Source organism: Quercus lobata, chromosome 8 (genome assembly GCF_001633185.2).
Source record: "Quercus lobata isolate SW786 chromosome 8, ValleyOak3.0 Primary Assembly, whole genome shotgun sequence".
Lineage (NCBI taxonomy): Eukaryota > Viridiplantae > Streptophyta > Magnoliopsida > Fagales > Fagaceae > Quercus > Quercus lobata.
Window position 1 is genome coordinate 47,900,593 of NC_044911.1, and position 18,480 is coordinate 47,919,072.

General features: G+C 35.9%; 1 protein-coding gene across 1 annotated transcript; it reads left to right on the plus strand.

Annotated features, from left to right (window-relative positions):
• Window positions 1-4,296: 4,296 nt before the first annotated feature.
• LOC115954529 (probably inactive receptor-like protein kinase At2g46850) lies at window positions 4,297-8,785 on the plus strand. Its single transcript, XM_031072401.1, has 3 exons — window positions 4,297-5,203; window positions 7,223-7,306; window positions 7,585-8,785. Exons 1-3 carry the CDS (start codon window positions 4,417-4,419, stop codon window positions 8,658-8,660), a joined length of 1,947 nt encoding a protein of 648 aa, XP_030928261.1. The 5' UTR covers window positions 4,297-4,416; the 3' UTR covers window positions 8,661-8,785.
• Window positions 8,786-18,480: the final 9,695 nt, after the last annotated feature.

The window sequence follows — 18,480 nt, forward strand, 5'->3', positions numbered from 1 at the left end:
ATCCACTCGCACCCAAACACGGATAAAACTGCCTCGGTTAACCTCCCTATCACTCGCATTGCGATCCACTGTCCCCATTGTATCGCATAAATCCTCAGCTACTCCCCTGTTCAAGAAACCCATCGGAATGTTGTGAACTTGCACCCACAGCGACACCGTATTTAATGGCATTTCATGTACTGGGACTGCCTTATCCAGTTTCTGTAGAACGACCAAATGTCTATCAAAGCTCCATGGTTCGCTTGCCAATATTTTTTCGACCTCCTCCGGATTGTCAAACACAAACAACAGAATGTGGTCCTCAGCGCAACGGACCTAAAACCCGTTCCGTGAACGCCAAAGTGGACTGAAAGTTCTGATGACTGCATCAGTATTCAAGGCTCTCTTCGTTAGGAATTTTGCCACTATTGTTTGCTCATGTGATGCTCTATCCCTTTTCACTGCTAATTTTCCTCCTTCCCTGTCGTTTAGCGATAAGTTTCGCCAGTTGTTCATAAGATTGTCCATCCTAGCTATCAGTGTTTCCCAAACCCCAAAAACAAACAGACCCCACTAGCGCTACAAGTAACTCTGTTACCTTAGGGAACAAACTTCTACCAAAAAGGAACAGCTAATTCTACTGACAAAGAGATAAGAGTTCAAAGTCTCCCTTCTCTATTGACAGAGAAACTTTAAAAAAAAAAAAACAGGACTATCAGTTAAGTCTATAAAATGAAATATTACCTCCCCGGTACTTCAACATGTCTTATAAAATGAAATATTAATTGTTATCGACAACTCCATGAGTTTGAGGTTGACCAAATTGAGGTGCAAAACAGTGATGCTCTCTTGAGATAATACGCACCAATTATGGGGTATTTTATCAACCAATGAAGTAAACATTTTGAACACGCCATCTCCAAGATACAACGGATTGACCACCCTTGCCATTATCTTACTAGTCTTCACTAGTAAGTAAGATTGTAAGTTATAAAATAGTTCTCTAATTTATGTCCAGGTCACATAGTTATAGAAAAACACTACTAAATATTTTGTAAAGAATGAGAGTGACAAATACAAAGAATAAGAGAGATTAGACTAATAGTATGTGGCTCCCTAATAAGTGGAGGAAGAGGACCTATTTGTAAACCTAGTGAATTGGTTAGTTACACAAGGATTAAATTGGCCACTAAATATGAAATAATGGAAAATATGAGTTTAATAGGATTATAACTCTCAAATAAAATCCATAAATGACAAAAATTTATGGTTAAATTTTGACTTAGAAATTAAAGGAGAAATAAATTACACATTATTTTTATATTAAACTATACTTCAACAAATCCTACTTGCGATTTATAGCCCATGAATTATTTTAAGCGCACCCTTGGGGCCGGCCAATACATGTGATCCAGATTTCATTACTTTTATGGAAAAGTTAACGCATGACCTAAGGATATTTATTAATAGACCATTTTTAGAAACTTTTTATGAGAAAAAAGTCACTAACTTTTATGGCAATTTTTTACATTTTTCATAAAAGTGATATTAAAAATTTTATAAAGTTATCAATTAACAAATGTATTAGAGCATCTGTTAATTGGACCCTTATTTTTATACGTGGTGTCGTCGAAGCTGATGCCAGTGGAACAATGGTTATGAAAATTTATGTGACCCTCTCCCAAGGGCCAATGAATGGGATGTTGGTCCTACCTGTGGCCTAATACATAGGATATGGTGCTAGAATTAGATCATGAATATAACAATCACAATTTATTGTGTTAATATGTAAACTCTGAGCAAACTTGGATCAATAAGTTAATTCTTTTATTTCATACCCGTTTAAGATCATCGTACCTTATCTTTTTTTGCTTGCATTACTATCATGTACCATTGTTTTCGATTGTTATAGTTTAATTATATTGATAATTCTTTTGTGGCAATTTGGATTCTATTTATACCATTATATTGACCTATATTATTTCTCTCATTTAGTGGTGTGGGACTTTCTTCTTACTATCATTTCAATATTCACAACATTAGTTACTCAAGTCATAAGAGATATTTTGGACATGATTATTATTGCCTTCAAGTGGACAGTGGACTATCATTGAGATTTGAAGCACACAGTTACTTTTGGGGAATTTTATATATGTATTAGAAGTTTAAATAATATATATATATATATATATATATATTGGGAGTTTATTTTATTAGGATTTTTGTTTGTGCTTAAATTTGAGGAGTTTAGATCACTTGGAAATTTAATTAATTACATTTTTTAGATATTAAGAGTTGGAAATTTTTTTCAAACCTTTATTGTGAGGATGACTTTATTAAATTGTACTTTTGGGGAATCTTTTTTAAACCTTTATTGTGAGGATGTCTTATATTGATATGCTATGTCATTTAGAGATGGATGGACTTTGATTACATTACATCGCCTCTCACCATATAAGTCCACACAGTCAAGTGCCTTGTCAACAATGACACTGCCACCGTCCTCTTTACTACCCAAAAGTCATAACAATTAAGGTCCAACCATCTAGCAATTACCCACTTTCCCTCCATGAATTGGCATCTTTTGTCGACAATAAAGGTCTGAGTCAAGTTTGGATTTGATATGGGTCGGTTTTACACAAGACAAGGAGAGTAGGAGACCCGTTACACTTAACCCGCACGAAACGAAATCACCCTCCCCCTCATTGGGTTACCACACAAAATCATTGCTTCTAACGTATGAAAGAGAGAGATGGGTATATTAGTGAAAGTAAAAAATAAAAATATAAAAGAGGCAAAAGGAAAAAGATAATTTTATTCTTTAACTATTTTGTTATTCTTTAATTTTTAATAAAAATTAAAGATTACATGAATTAAGCAATTTTCAAAATAACATAGATTCGAATAGAATAATTGCGTAGTTAATTTTGAGCTTTGTTAAAAGTGTATGGTTAATTAAATGATTAAATTTACCATATTTCAATAACTTAAACTTTTAAAATAATTGGTTTAACTTGATATCAGAGTAAGAGATCTTAAATTCCGATTCTCATTTTAAGCTTAATTGTCACTTAACAACTAAGTCCTTCATGTTATTTTTTGTAATATAAAAACTAATGAATATTAAAATTATATATACACACCATAATTCATCCTTCTCTTTTTCTACCAAACAAAAGAAATCAATATCCATTCTTTATTTATTTTCATTTTTTATCCTCATCATAGAGTTAAGAGAGACTACATTTTATAATCCAACATTTGACACGAATGGAATTAATTAAAAACTTGGTCAATTATTTGATTTCAATTTTATAAAAATAATAATAATAATAATACCGTGGGTCTTAAGAATCTCATCTCAAACTTTTTGCACATAAAGAAATGTCTCATGACTGAGCTATAAAGTTCAACTAAACAACAACTTGCAGGGATTCAATTTTTTTGTTCACGCTAAAATTGGTGAGCATGAGCTATTACGCCACATGACCCGGCAAGTTTGGCATCCCAACACAAAGGTCACAAGACTCACAACAGTAGCAAGAAGATGCATGGCATACCCATATATATTGATATTGTTTTCCACATCCACACGTTGCCTGAGCACAAATGTCACTGCACAGTGACTTAATAAGGGAGTTATTTAGAAAAGTATCCATATAGGCACATATACAAAGTACAAACCAAAGCCCCCAAAAAGAGAAAAAAATAATAATAATAAAGAAGGTTAAAAGAGTAGCCACCACGCGTGGTCTTGGAGCTTGAGGAGCTCTCTAATTTGTAGCAGCAGCAGATTAGTATTTTCAAGATATATACATATATTAACACAACTCAGATTACAGATCTGACATTCCGTAATTCTCAAACTACATAATATAATTTTGTTTTTTGTATGATAGTACTTGGTTATATATATATTATGTATGTAAATCTCGAAAGCCATGCAAATTTTTATATAAACTAGGCCCATGCAAATTGTTTATATATAAAGAGTCACCGAAATGAGTTGAAAAACTCAAAAAAACTCGCACATCGGCGCCCATGCTCACATAGAGCACACCATCCCATATCGTACAAACTGTAGCCCATTTCACAGACCAATCTTCTCACCCTTCCCTAACTTCTATATGCTCCTCCTCAATACCCTACTTCATCTCTGATCTCGCCACGTTATCTTTCTCCCTTCATCCTTGATTGTGTTTGTGAGTCTCTATCATCTGACACGCCAAATCATAGAGTCATATGTTTGCTCTTTTTGTTAGAGATATGTACTGTGAGTAATATATGTCTCTTACTACTTAGCACTATATTATTCAAAAACTATCTTATTCAACCACAGCAACAAAAAGGCCATGTACGTATTCTCTCCTTTACTACCTTACTACCTTACTACCTTTCCTTCCAAAATATTCTCTGCAGCCAAACCTTTCACTGCAAATGTTAACTCTATTCTTTGCTTCCTTGTTTCTCCTCAGGCTTCTTAACCAACTACCTTTATCTCACTCTCTTATAGAACCACAACACCACCACCAAGAGCTACAAACCCTTTTGCTTCTAAATCAATGTAATGAAAAATGTGGGAGCTTTGATCATATCCCATTTCCATTTCACTTGAACACTTCATGTGGCTCTGTACCTTTTAGTGCTTTTCGTCTCTCTTGCCAAAACTTCACCACCCTTTTTCTCAACATTGGCTCTGAGAGCTACCGGGTTCTTGAATTCTTCTCTGATGGTGTGCTAGTGGATTTTCCAGGTCTCTCTTCTTGTCGTCGGTATAATGACTTACACTCATTCAGTTTTGCTAAAAGTGATAACTTTGCCGTGTCGGTTGATAATGTGATTGGCTTGTATGACTGTGAGGATTCTTCTTTGTGTAAAGCAGAATGCGAAACAATTGACTTGCCTGGTTGTGATGGCAGTGATGGTGGTACTGGTTGTTGCTACCCACTCTCTGATCATAGTATATGGCATGTTGGAGATGGGTTTTCGGGATTTTCCAAGTTTGGTTGCAGAGGGTTCTCAAGTTGGGCTGTTCTGCGAGGGACTAATTCAGGTAAGCGTGGAGTTAAGTTGGAATGGGCTATTCCAAGAAATTTATCTAGTGGAGCTTGTGCTAGCAATGCAGACATTGTCAATGCTACAGCAGTTCAAGCAGGGGTGAGGTGCCTGTGTGAGGATGGGTTTGTAGGCAATGGATTTGCTAATGGAGCAGGGTGCTTGAAGTGTGAGTAGTTCTTTGAATTTTTATGGTCATATTTTGCACATTTTATATAGCACTTCTTTGAAATTGGATGAGAATTAAACTTCATTTTATGCATCAGATGTGTTTGGTTTGTTGCAATAATCCTATAGATCTTCCACTTCCAGTCAGTGGATGTGTTTGGGTGGCTCTGAATAAGGTGGTTCTGGAATGGTTAAATTAGTAATTTGGCCCTACAACTATTGGATAAAGTTTAATTTGGTCCCCTTAACTATTTGATTGTGTAAAATTTGCTCCTTAATCTCTAATTGAGTTTGCTCTCAACTAAAAACTTGAAAGGATAAATTTTATTTTGGTCTCTTAACTATTAATTGTGTCAATTTTGCCCCTTTAACTCCTAAAAAATCAAGTCAATTTCATGATGAGGTTTGCTCTATGCTAAAAACTTACAATATTAAATGAATTATCTGTCTTAAAATTGACTTGATTTTAAAAATTAAATGATGGAATTGACACAATCAATATTTTAGGGACTGAATTGGTACAATCCATAGTAAAAGGACCAAATTGAACTGGGGAGTTATAAAAAGATCAACTTAGTAATTTAACCTTCCTATATTAAGAGAAATCTGACCACTAATTGTGTTTAGTGGCTTTGTTTTGTTGCAATAATCATCTATAGATCTTTCGGTCAGTATAATGTGTTTGAGTGGCTCTGAAAGTGGTAGTACCCATAACAAAGGTGCAGAGCATCCTAAGATTGATCTTTTGATTCTATTTTCAGTTGGGATGTATGAAGATAAGGATATAGCGAGAGATGCAGCACTATTCATAGTCGTTGCATCCCACTCACATCATTATTATATATCATTATCTTTTAGACAAATGCTCATCAGTCATCATGAGGTCTGCAACAGTATTAAGTTTTTTTAGGTGTATGTTTGAATAACCTAAAAAGCACTTTTCGGTTGTCTTCCACGTCTTTTAGTGGATCTCGTGCACTATTTACAGAACTCGTAAGTATTTTTTTAGCAAAAAAAACTTCAAAACTGAGTTCTACGATACTATCCACATATTTAAAAATTATTTTGCTACAGTATTTTCTGTTTTCAGTAATAAGGAATATCCAAATACACGATGTGCATTTGGGAAGCATTTCAGCCCAGCATTTGTGCGTTTTGCTGAAAAAATGTGAGTCTCATGGTACTATTCACAGACCCACAAAAGTCATCCAAACACAAATTTTAATTTAAAATTGGATCCCACAGTACTATTTACACATTTAAAAATTATTTTACTATAGTGTTTTCAGTTTTCAATCTTCTGTAATATGGAGGTATCTAAACAGACTCTAGAGGTAAAGTTTATATTCTTTTCGTTGGTGATTCACTAGTAATAGACATCACTCATCAGGCCTTTCATAAGCCATAGTTGGGACTGTTGCTTTCCCTAGAGTACCGCGTTTCTTGAAGCAATAAGGAATGAGGTAGTTTTCATTTTATCTATATGTTGTGTGGGCCATTCTGAACTACATTGTGTACCGAAAGCAGTTCAAAATTCTTGGAAGTTGTTCTGTTAGCTTTAATCTCAAATTCTGAAGTACTTAACCATACAGCAGGATAAAAGTCTGCACCTTTAGAAAGGGAATTGCAAACATGATATCATCCAATTAACATGTTCTAATTATGTACTACCAATTGAGCTAATGCAAACAGTTATCAGGTGAATTCACTCATTTGGCTTAATGTGATAGCTCACCCAATCAAATTATATTTACATAAATCAGTGGGTCTCATCAGTCTTCTCCTTCAAATTTGCTTAGAAAAAGAAAAGATATTTAAAAATAAATCAATGTAAAATTTAATAACAATAAGCTATTACTTCAATATTCAAGTTCAAGGGCACTGAATCATTTGAAAGTGCACATCTTTGAATTGGGCTCTTCTTGCTTGAATTTGGTATATGTCACAAGGTTGGTGTCACTGAAACTGCTAAAGACACTTATATAACTATGATATTCACTTCTATGAATGTCTTTGACAGCATGCATCAAGGATGGACAGGAAGTACATGGGAGTGACTGCTATACCAAAGGACATGGTGAAAGGAAAGCGATTATTATAGCTGGTGTGTAATCAAGAATTGGACCCTATGTGACTTACAATTTTCATATGAATGGTGGTTTGAAGATTTTGTCTCAATAAAAACTGCAATATATGTTATTGAAAATTATCCTTACCCACACAGTAAATGGCTAAATGCAACTTGGATGTTAGAATAATTTTGGTAATTGTACATTCATCTCATCATTTTCCATTTTAGATAAATGGGACATGGTCAGTCTTGAATTTCTCTAATATTTCTAGTCCCTGAGAGTTTAACATAATGGCATCCTAAACATGCAGGAGTTCTTGCAACAGTTTTCATAATCGCCTCCTTGATAGCAATTTTTTATCTACTTAAGCGGCCTGTAAAGCAGGGGAAATATGACCCAGATAAGGGTTACTTTCACAGCACCATCTCATTCCGGAAAGCTTGTACAACTCGATTATTCGCTTACCATGAGCTAGACCAAGCCACCAAAGGGTTTGAAGAGGCTCAGAAACTTGTAGACAGTAGTAATGGAACAATCTATGCTGGGGTTCTTGGGGATGGATTGCACATAGCTGTGCATAAATTACAATGTGACAATGAAAGAGACTTGCTTCAAGTTCTATCCCAAATTGAGGTTTTATCTGCAGTTCAACACAGGAATACGGCCCGCCTCCTTGGATGTTGTATTGACTCTGGCTACAACCCACTAGTTCTCTATGAGTATCCCGCAAATGGTACCTTGGAGGAACATTTACATCAAAGGAGAGAACATAGTATTAGTCTTGACTGGTACAAAAGACTGCACATTGCTGCTGAAACAGCTAGTGTTCTTGCATTCCTGCAGTATGAAATTTCTCCTCCTATCTTCCACCATCATCTCCAATCCGGTTACATTTTTTTAGACCAAGATTTTTCTGTGAAGATTGCTGGGTTTGGTCTACTTAGCTCAAGCCTTAGGAATGGGGCTGATTTGTATAACAGCTATGAAGGTTCATGTTGTTTGCACAAAAATGATGTTTATGACATGGGTATGCTGCTTCTTGAGATTATTGCAGGCTCAAATCACCTAGACATGCCAACTGTAGCTTTGCAAAAAATGAGGAGTGGAAAGCTAGAAGAGATTGTGGATCCACTCCTTTACTATCATGAGCAACCGCCTTTTCGCAGGGAGCAAATAGAGATTGTTGCAGACCTTGCAACGAGGTGCTTCTTGTTTGGTGCAGATGGCAAACTTGGTATGATCGATGTTGCAAGGGAATTGGTACATATTACTAAAGAAAGCATTGATGGAGGTAGCAAGAGGGTTCCTGCACTAGAGGAAACATTTTCAAATTCCAGTCTCCTTCAAATGATATCCATGTCTCCTGATTCTATATATGTGCCTTGAAATAATGCTTCTTGCTGATCTACTGCCAGTCAGCAAAATTATTTGTCCAATGTCCAGGCCACAAGCCAAAAACTGTGTTGTGTGTGCACTTGCACACATCTGAAATTCTGTACATTGATTAGTGAATTGGGAACTCACTTTTAAGGATTTGAATGCTGCTAGTCCTCTGTAGTGTGTATCACCTGCATGTATAGGCATATCTCATATATATGTTGTTTCTTCCTTCAGAGAGAGAAATTAGAAAACTATTGTGTACGCATATTGCATAGAAGTTTGTCTCCTACAGATAGCTTCTTTTGGTCTTTATAATTATTTTTTTGGTAGGGGCACTAGAAAATTATCTAATGCATCCTATATATGCACCCTCCCTGTTACGGGATATAGATCCTACATACTATAGGATCGACACTATAAGAGGAATGATACATACATACATACATATTGTTGGATATTTTTATAAAAATATTATACTCATTTATGTGTATCAATTATCCCTTAATATCAAATACGTTGATTGCTAATTTTGAAATTCAAATATAATTCAAAATTTGAATAGCTTTTGTCAATGGTTTTAATCAGGAAACTTATGAATATTAACGTGCTATTTATACCATAATTGCCAGCATATTTGGTTTTATTACAAATATATACTTCCCATTCTAAACGTTTTGTATTCAAACGTTCTTATTTAAATATGACATAATAACGCCATATATGAAAAAAAATTTAGCACTTAAATGTACAACTATTACTAAATTATTTTATATTATAATAAGTTACCATATGTACACAAATGGTTACTATTTGGTTTAATGGAAAGCGGTCAAACAGCTAGCAATTTTTTGTAACATATATTCAGAAACTTTTGAAAATGTATTATAATAATGGGCCATTAAATGCATGGCATTATGATCCTTTCCTTTTGTTCTCAACGTACAAAGTTTGGCTAAGACAACTTTGATATCCGGTTATATTATATTATATATATATATATATATAGAAGGCTATTGATTATATATATTAATTTCAATATCTTTATAACTATTTAATTGATATCAAACGTTTTATCTTTTGGCTAAGGACAAGCAACATGTCTGGTTCTATATATATGGAAAGAAATAAAAGTTTCAGACATACACATTCTTATTTTTTGAATTAAAAAGTTGTAGACTTTTCAAAAACAATTTTTTATTGTCTTAAACACTTACCATCTATTGTTTCTTACTACTCACAAAAATATTCTATCTTTTACAAAATTTTATGGGAAAAGAAAGTACTATAGAGAGCTTATATCCTACGAGCAGTGTAGGCTTGCAAGGATAATCAGCAAAGGTGGTTGGGCTGTTGTATCCTGGGGACAATGTGCAAAAACTATTTGTTTAACTACATCGAATATGCAGTAGACGGCACGATTTGTCTCAAAACAGTGACTTGATCCATGTCTCATCTCTGCCACCTCTTTTGGTAAAATCAAATTGTGTAATTTTCAAAGAAAATTCTGGTATTACCTCTCCTTTATTTCCAACACATACATACATACATACATATATAAATATATATATTAAATGCCTAAAATAATTATTGAACATGCATTTCTTGTCACTTCCAATAAAAGCTTTAGACCTTTATCACTCATTTATACAAGTGTAGATAGATTTTTCAAATTTAATTGAGCTTTAATGTGTTTCTTGCATTCTTTCCTATAACAACAACAAACTTTAGTCCCAAAATTTTGAGTTGGCTATTGGTTCTTAACAAATTCATTTGGGTTAGACACATTCTTTTCCACTATTCTATTGATCTTATCCAAAATCATACTTTTTGTTAATTTCATAATTAACATGTTCATTTTTATTACTTCTACTAGTGTTATTTTTAAGTCTTCTTTTATCTTTTCTTGTTTCTACTACTTGAATCAAATTACTTTTCCAAGTGACTAGACCCTCTCAAGTGACCATTTGTCATCTTTTCATTAATAGAAGCCCACCTTATATGTAGACAAATTTATTCATTCCATATTTTATCTTGTATTTGTATTTATTCATTTTAACATTTTCATTTTAGTTATGACACATTAACTAATGACAAGGCTAAATATATAGTAACTTTGTCACATATTTTGGTTACTCACATCATATTGAGAAGTAGCTCCACATTTTTCTAGTATTTTTTATTTATTTTTTTTTTCATTTTAGATTGTGATAAGGTCAAACAAGATAGTGTTTATATCAAATCTGATGATAGGTTCTGTCACGTCATATTATACCTTTTTTTTTTTTTCTTTTTTTCTTTTTTTGTCATTTTTGATAGGCAGTAACATGGTCACAGGTAGTAATTTTGTCACACTCGGCTACTTACATCACTTTTGAACATTAGCTCCATAATACCTCCAAAAATATTGGGTGTACCATTAAAGACCCATATAAGAAATTTTAACAAACATCCCCCTTGAATTTTATGGAAGTGGCTATTCTTTCTTCTCAAAGAAAATCACAGATATTTTTTTCATAAATATTATTATACACACATATATCAAACCCATTTAAGAAAAAATGAATGAAAAAAGAAGATAGGATAATTTCACTTTGACTAAACTTTCAAAGTGGAACGTTCTCAAGAAAACTACATAACGTGGAAAAAAAAATACAAATAATAGAGTCTTTTCTTTTGGCAAAATATAGCTTAAATACGAGTGACTTTACGTACACTGTATGGTCTTTCTAGTTAAATGAGAAGAGATGCAAACCCTAGGTGTTGAATTGCTTAGAAAAATGGCACCCTTGTCTTGTGCCGATTTTGCAAGAGATAGCAGAGTAAATGGGGGGACATAGGAGTGCTGCTTTTGCTGCCCAAATTTGACTCCTGCCCATATGTTTGCCCGGTACCCAGAAATGGAGAGAGGAGAGAGAAAATGTGGGTATGATTTTAACATTATTATTATTATCCTGAATTTAGCTTAATAAATCATTTATTTGAGTTTCTTTTGATTTCATCATGGTTAGGACCATGAGCATTTTAGGTTATGTTTGATATTTAGCATAATAAACTATAATATGTACTATTAATGAATTTTATTATTTTGTAGTGTTGTTAGTTTTTGTTTATTTATGATTTTTTTTTTTAAGTGTCACTCTATAGTTCTTACAATCCTTCACTTGGTATCACAATTGTAGTAAGCATCTTGAGTCACTATAAAGTATCACTTTATAATTTTTATTATGCTTGTGTTTATTAATTGGAAAATAAATTTATTATATTTGTATATGTGATTAATTTGTAAAAAATATATGCTCATATATTGTAATTTTTTTATGTTAGTGCTTACATATTAAAGATATTGTGAAGATGCATCTTCAATTGCATTATATAGTTACTATTATATGTGTATGATTTTTTTTCTCTCCGTATTCGGAAACCAAGCAAACAATGGGCATGGGACAAATTTTGCAGCAAAGGTGGCACCAATTGGGCCACTTTTGTTTTCTCTCTCCTCTCTCCTATGTCCCCTCATTCTCTTTTCTTTTCTTGCAAAATTAGCGCTAAAGTGTGTTTGTTTGGAGGTGAAATAGGGTAAATGGAAAACTTTGGAAAGGAAATGGGAAAGAAAACTTTTTTGGAATGTGTTTGGTTGGTGGGGAGGAAGAAAAATAAATGGAGTCTAAGTGTTTTATTCTCGGACCACCAAAAAGTTTTCTCCCTAAAACAGAGAGAAAACTGAAGGGAAAAATTGGGCATCATTTTTGGACTAAAATGCCCATGTACAGTTGCAAATGGGGCTTTGTCCACATTACTATTCTTCACTCTTTTTTTTTTTCTATTCTTTTTTTTTCCTCCTGGACATTGCCTCTTCTTCTTTTCTTTTGATTTATTGGGCAGGCTTCGTCCAGTGCTCATATTCTTTTTTTTTCTTTTGTGTTTTTTTGTTTTTGTTTTTATTTTTTATTTTTGTTTAGATGTGATTTTTTTCTGGACTTGATTTTTATTTTTTAATAAATTTAGGTGATTGATTTTTTTTGGGTTGTTTATTACTTTTTTGGTTTTAATTGAGCATCATTTTTTAACAATGATGTGTTTGTTTGGAGGTAAAATAGGGTGGATGGAAAACTTTGGAGAGAAAATGGAAATGAAAACTTTTTTGAAATGTGTTTGGTTGGTGGGAGGAAGGAAAATAAATGGAGTCTAAGTGTTTTCTTCTCGGGCCCACCAAAAAGTTTTCTCCCTAAAATATGGAAAAAACTGAAGGGAGAAATAGGGCATCATTTTTGGACGAAAATGCCCATGTACCGTTGTAAATGGGCTTTGTCCACATTACTCTTCTTCACTTTTTTTTTTTTTCCTACTGGACGTTGCCTCTTCTTCTTCTTTTATTCTTTTTTCTTTTGATTTACTGGGCAGGCTTTGTCCGGTGCTCATATTTTTTTTTTTTTTTTTTTGGTTTAGATGTGATTTTTTTTTCTGGACATGATTTTTATTTTTTAATAAATTTAGGTGATTGATTTTTTTTTTTGGGTTGTTTATCACTTTTTTTATTTTAATTGATCATTTTTTAACAAGTTTATATGCGTAAATTTATACAAACTCTCTTTTTTCATCCCTCCACTTTTCCACTAACAAAAATGAGGAAAATTAAAATTTTTTCTATCCTCCCACTTTTCCATCCTCCTATCATTTTCTATCTTCCTACTTTTCCACCTCTCCAACCAAACAGACCCTAATAGTTCGTTTGGTTAAGTAGATTTTAGGGGGGAATGAAAAGGGGAGAGAGAAAAGGGGGAGAAAATGATTTTAAGAGGGAAAACTAGTGTGACCTAGGTGTATTCTCCTCATCCTATCAAAATATTTTCTCCCTAAATCAAGAGAAAACTAGAGAGAAAATGGGTTGCAAATTGTTTGGGTTTTTTTTTGGATGAAAATGCCTCTTACAACGTGCTTCTCCTTCTTTTTTCTTTTTCCTCTTCTTTGAATTTTAGTCTTTTTCTTCCAATTCTTTGATTTTGTCTTTTCCTTCTATCTCTTCTCATTCGTTTGTTTGATTTTTTTTTTTAATCTCTTTTGAAAGGTTTTTTTTTTTTTTTAAAGTATTTCCACATCTGTTGGGTTTTTGTACTTTTTTTTTCTTTTTCTTTAAATAATGTGTCGATCCATACACAATTTTTTTAATAAAAATATAATGTTTTTTAAAAATTAAAAAATAAAAAATTTGATGATGCTGGGATTGTCAGTAAAGAGATTCGTCCAGACGGGGATCGTCCACGAGTTAACCTGATCCAAAGACAAGTCAAAAAGGAAATTAGGACACCGGTGTGGCGCTTGCCACAGAGCCTCCGATGCCAAAGTTTGAATAGCTAGCACTTGGGAAGAGAGTAATATGAGTGTTTTTGAGAATTCTTTTTGTGCACCTTTTTTGCGGGCTTTCTCAATGGGCATATATAGGATCTCTCTTCCTAGCCGTTGGCCTTGCTTTGATGGTCGAATCATTGCAAGATTCGTAACGCCTACGTGAGGTATTAAATGGACAGAATGATCTTCCAACGGTGCTGAAGACCGTTATTTGTTTATGTAACGCCTCACCATAACTGAGGGACGATGGTTGAGTCTTTGTCAAGCAGATCTTCCTGGGCTTGGCTGATTCCAGTATCGTCCTTCTATGGTGGACGAATATATTTTCAGGACCATCAGCTGCCCCCCTATTCCGTGATCGTCCTCAATTCGGATGGTCCAGGGAATACGAGAGGTCCCTTTTTTTTTTTTTGAAAATTTTTCTGACGCTTGGGATTATGTTCTCCGCATTTATGGTCTTATGGCAGCGTGGCATGCATTGTGGCCACGTGTCCTTTTCTGATCAGTGAGCAGTTCTCGTTTTTGGTGATTGCCTTTTCAGTTTCTCGCATTTTTCAAGGCAAACCTTTTAACTCTTTTATTTTTTTCATCTTTTCACTTTCCTTTTGCATTTGACATCTCTGACTTCCATCCTTTCTCTCCACTTTCTCTGTGTCTGATTTCTCTGAGTTTACTGTTGCTGCTGCGCATTTCGCTCCACCCTATTTGGTTTTCCTCCTTATTTTCAGGTACGTTTGCCTATTTCTATGCTTTTTCTCTTTTTGGCTGTTCTGTGTTCTTCTCTTTCGCATTCTTATTTTCCGTTTTGGGATTGCGTAACTCTCCTGAATGGTGGATTATACTAAATTTAGGAATATCTCTCCCTCCATTGCCTTTCTTTTCGCTCGCTTGGGGGGGCTGGTAAATTCTTCTAGAGACCAATACCCACAAATTGGGGGTTTCGTTGTAGGGGATAGTGGCCTTGATTTAGCCTTAGGTGATTTGTACCCTTTGTTGCATCAGTCTTTGTCTTGGTTTAAATCAGTCCGTGGGGTTCTTAGGGGGGAAGATATGGGGTCCGAGTTGGGATCGAGTGGTCAGGAGAGCGATTCGTCTTCTAGTGTGGTCGCGGATGGGGCTGTTAGGGACACGGCCACCTCCGTTCCTCTGTCTTTGTCCATTCTTCCTTCTACCTCTACAACATCCCGTCCCTTTCACGCTCTCAAAGAAAAGTGTACCTTGAAGCTGGATGTCTTTAATAAGTTTAGGGATAGATTCCAATTTCCTGATGAAACTAGGGCTCGTCTACTTAGGAAGGGCAAGAAGGCTTGTGCCTTTGCCCATGGTGAAGTTTGGTTTTATGAAGCTGCTTTTTCGTGTGGCCTAAGGTTTCCCGTTCACCCATTCATTATGGAACTCTTAGATCACCTACAAATTGCCCCCGGGCAGTTTATGCCGAACTCCTGGAGGATCGTCATAAGCTGTATGGTGATCTGGATGACCATAGCGGATGGAGACATGATCACTCTCAACGAGTTCACCTACCTCTACCGCCAAAAAGAGTCCAAGGAGTTTGGATATTATGAGTTTGTTCCCTGGGACAGGAGATCCCATCTTGTAGTTGATCTTCCCTCGTCCTTCCGTTATTGGAAGTCCAAATATTTCTTTGTTTTGGGCGATGGTTGGGAGACTTTGTCCGACGACTTTTGGGGGAATGTCCCTAGGTTGCTGCGCCGATGGGAGACCCCTCATATTGGTGCGTTTGCCTTTTAAGCCTCTTTTCTTAGTACTCTGGCTGATTTTGATCGTCCTTCTTACAATTCTTTTGTTTTTTTTTTTTTTTTTTTAGTGAAGGAGCGCCCTGATCTTGAGAGCCAGTTTGAAGAAAGAGTTCAGGAGGCCATTAAGTACACAAGGACGATTGACAATTTCGATGAGCTAGTTGATCCGCGCACATTGGCCCGTCATTGTCTAGGTCCTGAGCCTTCACTCTACGTCCTTCAAGCAATTGACCGAGAGCAGAGGAAATGTGAGTCATCTTGACGCGCGCGATCATCCATTTTTCTTTCTTCCTTTTTGGTGCAGAGATGACAAGCAAATTTAACAAGGATATGTACGCCAAAATTAAGGTGAAGAAGAATGAACCTCTTTCAAGTATTGGCCAAAAAACATTAAGGATAACTGACAAGGAAAAAGAAAGAGAGAAAGAGGTGGCTGAAAGGGGTTCGTCCACCCCCACTTTAGACGAGGGACGGATAGCTTCTCCTGCCATTTCCATTGAAAAGGTCCCTACCCCGAAGAAGCAAAAAACAGGGTATAAGGGCAAGAAGAAAGTGGGCTCCACCATTTGGGCTGATGCTGAGGCAACCATGACTCGAGCAAATGAGCTCTTAACTCCTGAAGCAATGAAGGAGATTTCCCTTGTGCCTTCCCACGAGATGGTGAGCTAACATGTTCACAAGCTCGTCCAAGTAATTTTCCCCTTACTCTATTATTTCTTTCTTTGTTGATTCAAGTTTTGATGGAATTCTTTACTATTAGGTGTTGGGAGAGACGGTGCACCTTACTACACAATTTTTGGCGAACAAGGAGAAGGCAGTCATGGCCACTTCGAAAGTGGAGGCTTTGGAGGCTGAAGCTTCGAGGTTGCAGAGAGATTTGATTGCTGCTATGGACGCTCATAATACCTCCAAGGAGCAAGTTAAAGTCCTGATCGAGCAACTTGGAGCTGAGAAACTATTAACGAAGCAGAAGGACGAACTCGTGTCGGCCAACCAGAGGATGGAAGTTGCAATTGCTAAGGCCGTCCTTGCTTTCCAGACGACAGAGAAATATAATACTATTTTGTTCCAGTGGTACTTTAAGGGTTTTGAACTACTGAGGAGGTATTTAATGAAGCACAGACTTGGAACCGATCTGGAAAACTTGGATTTTGAAGCCGTTGATAAGGAAATTGAGGCGGACGAGACGGCCCAAGCTGTTCAGGCTTCTGGTGAGGATCCTTCTAAGGCTGACAAGGGTGGCGACGACACACCTCTGGCTTAACCAGGCTTCACTTTCCAAGACACCCCTTTTTTTTCTTTTCTTTTTTTGTGCCCTATATGTTTTTGGGCTTTTGGGCGAACAATATTTTTATGCCTGGTATGTCTTGGTGCTTTCGAACAATTTGCATCTCTTTATATGTGATATGTTTTTTGGTATTTCGTTTCAATTGTAGATGCCTTTTCTTCGACCTTATGGGGACTTGGAGAATCTTCATTTACGTACTCTTTCCGTCCTTATGGGGACTCAGAGGAAAAATACTCTTTTCATCCTTGCGGGGACTTAGAGGCTTTTTGTTTAAATACTCTTTTCGTCCTTATGTGGACTTAGAGGATTTTTGTTTAAATACTCTTTTCGTCCTTATGTGGACTTAGAGGATTTTTGTTGAAGTACTCTCTTCGTCCGTATCTGGACGATATCCACCCATTTAATGAATCTTATCGATGTTCATCCGTTCGAGGAGTATCATCGTCTTTTTGGTTTAGACGACTTACATCCATTTAAGGAATCTTATCGTCTTTTTGGTTTGGACGACATACATCCATTTAAGGAATCTTATCGTCTCTTTGGTTTGGACGATGTACATCCATTTAAGGAATCTTATCGTTTTTCTGTTTGGACGACCTTTTTGGTCTCTTGAGAAGGAGATAATTAGAGCGCACGAACTGCTGGATAATGCTCGTGAGATGCTGAATAACAACTTACAAAACTCTAAATAATCATTTATTACATGACTTGTGTTAAAGAGTTCGAAATTAAATTATACAATCAGGCTATGATTCCTTTTTCATAATACTTCTTTAGATGTTCAACATTCCAGGGACGAGGTAGCCTTTTTCCATCTAAGTCTTCTAGGTGGTAACTATCCTGTCATGAATAATGGACGCTCTGTAGGGTCCTTCCCAGGTCAGACCGAGCTTGCCTTGCGCTGGATCTTTTGTTGCATGTGTCACCTTCCAGAGTACTAGATCCCCGATGCTGAATCTTTTTAGTTTTACTCTCTGATTGTAGTATTCAGCCATCTTTTGCTGGTACTTGGCCATTCTTTGGGAGGCTTGGTCTCTGACTTCGTCTAGGTAATTGAGGTTCAGCTTCAGTTGATCGTCGTTGCGTTGTTTGTCAAAGAACTCTCTCTTGAGGCTAGTAAGTCCTACCTCAACTGGGATGACTACTTCGGTGTCGTATGTTAGATTGAAGGGTGTTTCTCCTGTTGGTGTTCATGCCGTCGTCCTGTAAGCCCACAAGACACTCGGCAATTCCTCGAGTCATGCTCCCTTTGCCCCCATCAACCGGGACTTGATAATCTTGAGCAAGGTTCGGTTGGTTACTTACGTCTGTCCATTGGCCTGAGGATGTCCTGGTGATGAGTATTTGTTTTTGATGCCTAGGCTCGAGCAAACGATCTGAATCCGTGGCTATCGAACTGACGACCATTGTCTGAAATGATCATCCTTGGTAT

Excerpts from the sequence above, each read along its gene's own strand:
- LOC115954529 (XM_031072401.1), top strand. The coding sequence starts at position 4,417 with ATGTTAACTCTATTCTTTGCTTCCTTGTTTCTCCTCAGGCTTCTTAAC. Across the intron at positions 5,204-7,222 it reads TGGAGCAGGGTGCTTGAAGT|CATGCATCAAGGATGGACAG; the intron begins GTGAGTAGTTCT and ends TGTCTTTGACAG. Across the intron at positions 7,307-7,584 it reads GAAAGCGATTATTATAGCTG|GAGTTCTTGCAACAGTTTTC; the intron begins GTGTGTAATCAA and ends CTAAACATGCAG.